The sequence below is a fragment of the Dendrobates tinctorius genome, unplaced genomic scaffold (assembly GCF_039654945.1).
Source record: "Dendrobates tinctorius isolate UK_male_01 unplaced genomic scaffold, ASM3965494v1 ptg000224l, whole genome shotgun sequence".
Taxonomy (NCBI): domain Eukaryota; kingdom Metazoa; phylum Chordata; class Amphibia; order Anura; family Dendrobatidae; genus Dendrobates; species Dendrobates tinctorius.
In genome coordinates this window covers 13,447,391-13,457,500 of record NW_027361891.1, presented here as the reverse complement: position 1 = coordinate 13,457,500, position 10,110 = coordinate 13,447,391, and the positions used below count along the sequence as shown (strand labels likewise).

General features: G+C 47.9%; 1 protein-coding gene across 2 annotated transcripts in view; it reads right to left on the bottom strand.

Annotated features, from left to right (window-relative positions):
- The window catches only part of TBC1D15 (TBC1 domain family member 15), a 231,914-nt gene that overhangs the window by 11,493 nt on the left and 210,311 nt on the right, over positions 1–10,110 (bottom strand). For both annotated transcript variants that reach the window (XM_073555537.1, XM_073555536.1), the window contains one exon: positions 3,888–3,988. In XM_073555537.1, the coding sequence (XP_073411638.1) occupies positions 3,888–3,988 (101 nt within the window). The remainder of the gene's footprint in view (positions 1–3,887; positions 3,989–10,110) is intronic.

The window sequence follows — 10,110 nt, the reverse complement described above, 5'->3', positions numbered from 1 at the left end:
GACGCTGCATGCGTCCTGCGTCCCCTATCTTTATCACTGGGGGCGCAGGCCATGCGCAGTATGCGTTTGGCGGAGCATGCGCCCTTTTGACGGTGCGCCGAGCGCAACCAAACTGCAGCAGGTTGCGCACCGTCAAAAGGACGCATGCGCCGCCAAACGCATACTGCGCACGGCCTGCGCCCCCAGTGATAAAGATAGGGGACGCAGGACGCATGCAGCGTCATGCGCCGGTAGGCTGAGCTACCGGCGGAGGAGCGGCAGGGAGCGGGGCTTAGCGGCGGCCGTGCGCAGGCCATCGCTGCGCTCAAAAGCGCTAGTGTGAAACTAGCCTGAGACCTTTTTAAATGCTTGGGAATCGTTTGCAGGTGTTTTTGTTCATTATTCCAATTTACTGAGGTAATGACTTTTGGATTTTCATTGGCTGTAAGCCATAATCACCAACATTAACAGAAATAAATACTTGAAATAGACCACTCTGTTTGTAATGACTAAATAATATAGGAGTTTCACTTTTTGTATTGAAAAACTGAAATAAAGTAACTTTTTGATCATATTCTAATTTTGTGATAAGCACCTGTATAAATACATACGCATGTAAAAGCTTGGGCACCCCTGGTCAAAATGACTGTTATTGTTTATTGTGAACAGTTAAGCAAGTTGAAGATAATAATAATAATAATAATCTTTATTTATATAGCGCCAACATATTCCGCAGCGCTTTACAGTTGAACAGTTTCAAACACAACAGTCATAAGTAACAACGTTAACAATACAATAATTAAAGCGAAATAAGACGACCCTGCTCGTGGGAGCTTACAATCTACATGAGGTGGGGGAGATACAAAGCACAGGTTTGTATTTACAATGATGTATTTACAATGATGGTCCAGTCATCTTCAGGGGGTGGGGGTTAGATGGAGATAGTGAATGGGCTACACACACACAAACATAACATGACTTTGATTACTGAATGTGATAGGCCGCTCTGAACAAATGTGTTTTGAGCGAGCGCCTAAAACTATGCAAATTGTGGATGGTCCTAATATTTTGGGGTAGAGCATTCCAGAGAATTGGCGCAGCACGGGAGAAGTCTTGGAGTCGGGAGTGGGAGGTACGGATTAGGGCAGAGGTTAGTCAAAAGTCATTTGCAGAGCGCAGCGGTCGGTTAGGCTGATAGACAGAAATGAGGGAGGAGATGTAAAGGGGTGCCGCACTGTGGAGAGCTTTGTGGGTGAGAACAAGTACTTTGAATTGTAACCTGTAATGAATTGGCAGCCAGTGTAACGACTGGCGAAGAGCGGACGCGTCTGAGTAACAATTAGCCAGATGGACAACCCTGGCTGCTGCATTAAGGATAGACTGGAGAGGGGAGAGTCGAGTGAGAGGGAGGCCAATTAATAGAGCATTACAGTAGTCCAGGCGGGAGTGGATCAGGGCGACAGTGAGAGTTTTTGTTGTTTCCATGGTGAGAAAAGGGCGGATTCTAGAGATGTTCTTTAGGTGTAAGCGGCACGAGCGGGCAAGAGATTGTATATGGGAGGTGAAGGAGAGATCGGAGTCAAACATAACACCCAGACAGCGCGCCTGCTGTCGGGGTGCTATTATGGTGCCACCCACAGAGAGGGAAATGTCAGATTTAGGGAGGTTGGTAGATGGTGGGAGCAGAAGTAGTTCAGTTTTGGAGAGGTTGAGTTTCAGATAGAGAGCAGACATGATGTTGGAGACTGCAGACAGTCAGTGGCGTTCTGTAGTACAGCGGAGGTAAGGTCAGGGGATGATGTGTACAGTTGTGTGTCATCAGCATAAAGATGGTACTGAAAGCCAAATCTGCTGATGGTCTGTCCAATTGGGGCCGTGTAGAGAGAGAAGAGAAGGGGGCCAAGGACTGAGCCCTGAGGTACCCCAACAGCGAGAGGAAGAGGAGATGAAGTGGAGCCAGAAAACAGAACACTGAAGGAGCGGTCGGAAAGATAGGAGGAGAACCAGGAAAGAGCAGTGTCCTTAATGCCTAGTGACTGGAGCCTAGAGAGTAGGAGAGGATGGTCAACAGTGTCGAAAGCTGCAGAAAGGTCGAGAAGAATGAGCAGAGAGTGGTCACCATTACGTCTTGCTGTCAGAAGGTCATTGGTCACTTTGATGAGTGCAGTTCTGTCGAATGTAGGGGGCGGAAACCGGACTGTGAAGGGTCTAGGAGGGAGTGAGTGGAGAGGTAATGGGTAAGGCGGGAGTATATCAGGCGCTCCAAGAGTTTAGAGATGAAGGGGAGATTGGAGACAGGTCTGTAGTTGTTTGTGCAGGATGGGTCGAGGGTGGGTTTCTTTAGTAATGGAGTAATGATAGAGTGTTTGAAGGAGGAGGGGAAGATGCCAGAGGAGAGGGAGAGATTAAAGATTGTAGTTAGGTGAGTTGTGACAACTGGAGAGAGAGACTGTAGGAGATGTGAGGGAATGGGGTCGGTTGTGCATGTAGTCGGACGAGAAGAGGAGAGGAGCCTGGAGACTTCTTCTTCTGTGATGGGATCGAATGTGGAGAGTGAGCCAGGGGAAATGCAGGGAGGGATGGGAGTCACTGAATTTGGTGATTGGGAGCGGATTTCCTGACGGATATTGTCTATTTTCTCTATAAAGTGGGAGGCAAGGTCATCAGCGCAAATGTCTGTGATAGGGGCTTGTGCTTTTGGCCTGAGGAGGGAGTGAAAGGTGTCAAAAAGTTTCTTGGGGTTGTTGGATAGTGAGATCAGAGTGGTGAAGTAGGTCTGTTTGGCGAGGTGAAGGGCAGAGTTATATGTCCTTAACATAAATTTGAAGTGTATGAAGTCTTCTGGTGTGCGTGTTTTCCTCCATAAGCGTTCAGCACACCTAGAGCATCGCTGGAGAAATCGGGTTTGCGATGTGAGCCAGGGCTGTTTCACTCTGTGTTTGGAGGTTCTGAGGGTGAGGGGAGCTACTTGGTCAAGGGTGCTTCTAAGAGTGTCATTGAAGTGATGTACAGCCAGATCAGGACAGGACAAAGAAGAGATTGGGGACAATGATGAGTGTAGGGAGTCTGAAAGTGTATGAGGGTTAATGGCTTGTAGATTTCTGACTGAATGGTAGGTAGGAGGGTGCTGGGGTGAGCGAGGATTTGTGAGTGTACAGGAGAGAATGTTGTGGTCAGAGAGGGGAAGCGGTGAGTTATCTAGGTAGGAGATTGAGCAGAGCTGGGCGAAAACCAGGTCCAGGGTGTTACCGTCTTTGTGTGTTTCAGAGGTTGAGAGCTGAGAGAGGCCTAGAGAAGTGGTTAGTGATAGAAGCTGGGATGCAGATGTGGAAGTGGGGCTGTTAATGGGGATGTTGAAGTCTCCCAGGATAAGGGTTGGTAGTTCTGAGGACATGAAGTGCGGCAGCCAGGCAGAGAAATGGTCCAGGAAGTGGGTGGGTGAGCCTGGGGGCCGGTATATGACCGCTACTCTGAGGGAGAGGGGACGAAAGAGCCTGATGGTGTGGACTTCAAAAGAAGGGAATGAGAGTGATGGAACTGGGGGGATGACCTGGAAAGTGCATTGTGGGGACAGGAGTATGCCGACTCCACCACCAGGTCTGTTTGTCGGTCTCGGGGAATGGGAGAATTGTAAGCCACCATGGGAAATGGCAGCAGGAGAGACAGTGTCAGAATCCTGAATCCAGGTTTCCGTGAGGGCCAACAGATTCAGAGAGTTTAAGATGACATATTTCCTTTGCAATTTAGGCAAAAAAAAAAAAATCATGTATATTTTCATCTTTTACATTTTAAAAATTACAAAAAGGAAAATGGACCGATGCAAAACTACTTATGATTTAAAAAAAAAAAAAGCAACAGCAAACAATTTGCACATAATATTACAAATACATCATTAGCTGTACATTTACCATTTGATCCATGTACGATACAAAGCACCAAAAGGCATCAACTTCATTCTCCATAACGTACAAAACTGGTGAGAGCAAATCGCTCATCCCCTGAACATATCCTAAAGTGGGTACAGAGCAGAAAAGGATGTTAACAGTAAGATATGGTAAATATAAAGAGAGCTGTATGATTATTAGGTGAACACCACCGATTGGTCAAGCATATACAGTTGGGTCCAGCAGTATTTGGAATGCAGCATAATTTGGCTCTTTACACTAGTATAGTAGGTTTGTAACAGACACCGAGATTTGAGTGAAGTGTAGACATTCAGCTTTAATTCAAGGTGCTTTAGAAAACTTTGCATTATCCATTTCGGAATTAGAGATATTTTTTAAGTCGTTGTCATATGGACAGCACCAGATACTCACTTTCTTACATTGAGATCCTTCATTGCAAACATCTTCAGTTGCTGTTTGTGGGCCTTTCTGCCTTAGGTTTGCCCACAGTAAAGATTGCTACTCACTAGAGCACTATCAGCCAAGACGGATATTGGCAGAGCTGGCCAATTTTCTTATGTGTGGGGGCTTACAGATTCTCCCTTGAAAAACTAATTTCAAGAACAAATCCACAGGTAGCAGCTTATTCCCCTCACCCCAATCAAACCAAGTTATCTAATATGTATGAACACCTTTCATTAAAAGCATGCTCCATCAGGTTGAAATCAGCAAACGACCTGGTCAATAAAAAAAATTGTATTTGATAACTTTACCTTAACCCCTTAATGACAGCCAATACGTCTTTTTACTGACCTGAGATATAAGAGAATAGCATCCCCATACAGGTGACAATTCAGCAGCTGATAGCTGTACATTATAGCTGACAACTTGCTGTATCACAAATGATTAGTGTTGGCACCATCCAGATCTCTTTAACCCCTTAGTTGTTGCTGTCAAAAGTGACTACATCTAATAAATGGTTAATAGATTGTGGGGGTTTGCACTTTAATCTAATTAACACACCGAGATCATGATTGTGTGGTCCTGATGCTTGCCATTGCAGTTCATGGCCAAATAGCGGCCTTAAGGGCCTGTCACACTAAGCGATATCGCTAGCAATATCGCTATAACGTCACTGTTTTTTGTGACGTAGCAGCGATATTGCTAGCGATATCGCTATGTCTGATACTTACCTCCGACCGCTCCCCCGCTGGTTATCGCTGATCACGCAAGAACGTCCTGGACCTTTTCTCGTCGTCAGCTTCCTGCTGGGCTTCCTGTGGCGCCGACAAGCGACGCGTGGACGCGGGCAGGAGGACGTCAGGATCGCCGCGTCTGACAGGTAAGTAGCGACTCCCGACCGCTGCTATGTCGCTGGTGAGATCTGCCTGTGTGACAGCTCACTAGCGACCACTTAGCGATGCACCAGCGATCCTGACCGCGTCATATCGCTGGTCGGGATTGCTGGTGCATCGCTAAGTGTGACAGTACCTTTAGGGCCCCGTCACACATAGCGACTCATCAGCAATCCCGACAACGATATGACCTTGTCAGGATCGCTGGTGTGTCGCTACATGATCGCTGGTGAGCTGCCAAACAGACAGATCTCAGCAGCGATCAGGACAGTGACACGCGGGTAACAATGACAGGGATGGGGGAGGCATGCATACAATGACAGGGATGGGGGAGCCATGCATACAGTGACAGGGATGGGGGAGCCATGCATACAATGACAGGGATGGGGGAGCCATGCATACAATGACAGGGATGGGGGAGCCATGCATACAATGACAGGGATGGGGGAGCCATGCATACAATGACAGGGATGGGGGAGCCATGCATACAATGACAGGGATGGGGGAGCCATGCATACAGTGACAGGGATGGGGGAGGCATGCATACAATGACAGGGACGGGGGAGGCATGCATACAATGACAGGGACGGGGGAGGCATGCATACAATGACAGGGACGGGGGAGGCATGCATACAATGACAGGGATGGGGGAGGCATGCATACAATGACAGGGATGGGAGAGGTATGCATACAAGCGACGCATTGACCCAAGTACAAGTCGAATCACCTAATTTTGCTGCAAAAAACTGAGTAAGCTTATTGACTCGAGTATAAGCCAGGTATGCATTGTCCCCTCATACCTATCCTGGTATGCATGGCTCCCCATCCCTGTCATTGTATGCATGGCTCCCCATTAGTGATGAGCGAGTATACTCGTTGCTCGGGTGTCATCCGAGTACTTTGGCGTGCTCAGAGATTTAGTTTTCGTCGTCTCAGCTGCATGTGCATGATTTGCAACTGCTAGACAGCTTGAATACATGTGTGGAATGCCTGTTTGTTAGGGAATTCCCACATGTATTCAGCCTGTCTACAAGTCGCAAATCATGCAGATAAGACAACGAAATCTAAATCTTCAAGCACGCCAAAATACTCAGAGGACACTCGAGCAGGCTCGGGAAAACCCGAGCAACGAGTATACTCGCTCATCACTACTCCCCATCCCTGTCCTTGTATGCATGCTTCCCCCATCCCTGTCATTGTATGCATAGCTCCCCCATCCCTGTCATTGTATGCATAGCTCCCCCATCCCTGTCATTGTATGCATGGCTCCCTCGTCCCTGTCATTGTATGCATGGCTCCCCCGTCCCTGTCATTGTATGCATGGCTCCCCCGTCCCTGTCCTGGTATGCATGGCTCCCCCGTCCCTGTCAATGTATGCATGGCTCCCCCGTCCCTGTCAATGTATGCATGGCTCCCCCGTCCCTGTCATTGTATGCATGGCTCCCCCGTCCCTGAATACTTCTATTATACTGGGAATACTTATAACACCGTAGAGAAAACCTCCATAGAAAATGAACTTTATTGTTTACTCAATTAGCTAGATATATTACAAAAGAAAAATGCTAAAAGCACCTATTTGTCAAGTAGGTTTTGAAACCAATAACCACAAGTGAGAATAATTTCTCACCATTATTTTTTTTCCTTTATTTATAGGTGAATATCTAAAATAGTCCCCTATAAATAAAGGACTACACACAACACAATAGAAAATGCAAAAAGACAAAACTTAACAAAACCACACCTAGACCACAAACCTGACACACATATGATGCTGAGTAACCAATGGCAAATAAAATTGCTTGTAAGAGCAACAATATTCTTTAATGCTCCTAAATTGAGTGAAGAACAATGCCTTAATTCAGCATAGTAAAACACTAATTCTTTTGTAGGGATATTAGTCCCAATATAGATGTAAATATTCAGACTGACCCTAACAAGAAGGTATTCTTGAGCCAACCAGTTATCCCGTATACTGGGCCATATGAAATACTAGCTGGCCAAGAATTCCACTACCTATTGTTGAATAACTATCTAAGAGGTTCCCTACAGTGTTTAATAAATTGCTCAATAATAAAGTGCAAATATGCAGTTGTCCTAATGGACTAAAGTGTCATGCATCTATTCAGCACCAACATATACATAATGAAAGCATGCTAGATAGCTCATATTCTCTGCTATAATGAGACACAGAAAATGCTAATTTAAGGGCTCATCAGGGGACCACAGATAGGAGCACGCCATAGTGGCTTAGTTGTCAATGTGGCTCCCCCGTCCCTGTCATTGTATGCATGGCTCCTCCGTCCCTGTCATTGTATGCATGGCTCCCCCGTGCCTGTCATTGTATGCATGGCTCCTCCGTCCCTGTCATTGTATGCATGGCTCCCCCGTGCCTGTCATTGTATGTATGTCTCCCCCGTCCCTGTCATTGTATGCATTGGTCACCCATCCCTGTCATTGCATGCATGGCTACCCCGTCCTTGTATGCCTGGATCCCCCATCCCTGTCATTGTATACATAGCTCCCCCATCCCTGTCATTGTATGCATGCCTCCCCCATCCCTGTCATTGTATGCATGGCTCCCCTATCCCTGTCATTGTATGCATGGCTCCCCTATCCGTCATTGTATGCATGGCTCCCCCATCCCTGTCATTGCAAGCATGGCTACCCCGTCCCTGTCATTGTATGCCTGGATCCCCCGTCCCTGTCCTAGTATGCATGCCTCCCCCATCCCTGTCATTGTATGCATGGCTACCCCGTCCCTGTCATTGTATGCCTGGATCCCCCGTCCCTGTCCTGGTATGCATGCCTCCCCCATCCCTGTCATTGTATGCATGGCTCCCCCATCCCTGTCATTGTGTGCATTGCTCCCCCATCCCTGTCATTGTATGCATTGCTCCCCCATCCCTGTCATTGTATGCATGGCTACCCCGTCCTTGTTCTTGTATGCCTGGATCCCCCATCCCTGTCACTGTATGCATGGCTCCCCCATCCCTGTCATTGTATGCATGGCTCCCCCGTCCCTGTCATTGTATGCATGGATCCCCCATCCCTGTCATTGTATGCATGGCTACCCCGTCCTCTTCCTTGTATGCATGGCTCCCCCATCCCTGTCGCTGTATGCATGGTGCCCCCATCCCTGTCATTGTATGCATGGCTCCCCCATCCCTGTCATTGTATGCATGGCGCCCCCATCCCTGTCATTGTATCCATGGCTACCCCGTCCCTGTCATTGTATGCCTGGATCCCCCGTCCCTGTCCTGGTATGCATGCCTCCCCCATCCCTGTCATTGTATGCATGGCTCCCCCATCCCTGTCATTGTATGCATTGCTCCCCCATCCCTGTCATTGTATGCATGGCTACCCCGTCCTTGTTCTTGTATGCCTGGATCCCCCATCCCTGTCACTGTATGCATTGCTCCCCCATCCCTGTCATTGTATGCATTGCTCCCCCATCCCTGTCATTGTATGCATGGCTACCCCGTCCTTGTTCTTGTATGCCTGGATCCCCCATCCCTGTCACTGTATGCATGGCTCCCCCATCCCTGTCATTGTATGCATGGCTCCCCCGTCCCTGTCATTGTATGCATGGCTCCCCCATCCCTGTCACTGTATGCATGGATCCCCCATCCCTGTCATTGTATGCATGGCTCCCCCGTCCCTGTCACTGTATGCATGGCTCCCCCGTCCCTGTCATTGTATGCATGCCTCCCCCGTCCCTGTCATTGTATGCATGCCTCCCCCGTCCCTGTCATTGTATGCATGGATCCCCCATCCCTGTCATTGTATGCATGGCTACCCCGTCCTCTTCCTTGTATGCATGGCTCCCCCATCCCTGTCACTGTATGCATGGCTCCCCCGTCCCTGTCACTGTATGCATGGCTCCCCCATCCCTGTCATTGTATGCATTGCTCCCCCATCCCTGTCATTGTATGCATGGTTACCCCGTCCTTGTATGCCTGGATCCCCCATCCCTGTCACTGTATGCATGGCTCCCCTGTCGCTGTCCTGGTATGTATGGCTCCTTATCCCCTATTCTTGTATGTATGGCTCTTTATCCCCTAGTCTTGTATGTATGATTACTGTTATTAAAAAAAAAAAAAAAACATCCTATATACCTGCTTGCGCGCACTATGGGAGTGGAGAGGTGTGCATACTCATTACCTTAATCAGCGGGGCCACATGATCACTCAGTCGGAAATGCTGTTGGCGCCGGAACGAACGAGATGCAGTGCCAGCGAGGGCACGCAGCTAGGCAAGTAGGATGAGTGCTGGAAGCAGGCGGCTGCAGCTGGCACTGTGCACTATTACAGCAGCGGCACAGGCTTTAGCCTCAAAGGCCGGCTCCTACCTCTGTGACCTGCTGCTCCCCCTCCCCCGCCGGCTTTCTGAGACAATTGACTTGTTTATAAGCCGAGGGGGGCGTTTTCAGCACAAAAAAAATGTGCTGAAAAACTCTGCTTATACACAAGTATATACGGTATATTTGTTTGGTCTGGCACCCATGTTTTCTGTCACAACCGAGGCAAAAACAAGAGAGAAAATAGATACTGTATATAACACGTTATCATCACAGCCGAGCACTTTGCTACAAAGAGGAAGTTTGAATGTCATCCTGATAATATCTCAACAATCAATTTCTCATTACAGCACAAGTGATCTGGATAAATCATCTCAGCATGGTGTTTAACACTTCTACTGCTGAAGGGTCTGAGACACTCACCAGGACACTCTAAATTAATTGGCCAATAAACCCCCTCCAGCACCGAAAGGATTAACAGATGGAAATTGGATCAAAGGAAACATGAATAACATTTACGTTACTCCATCTTCTAAAGCTTTTAAGGTACTGTCACACTTAGTGCTGCACCAGCAATCCCGACCAGCGATATGAC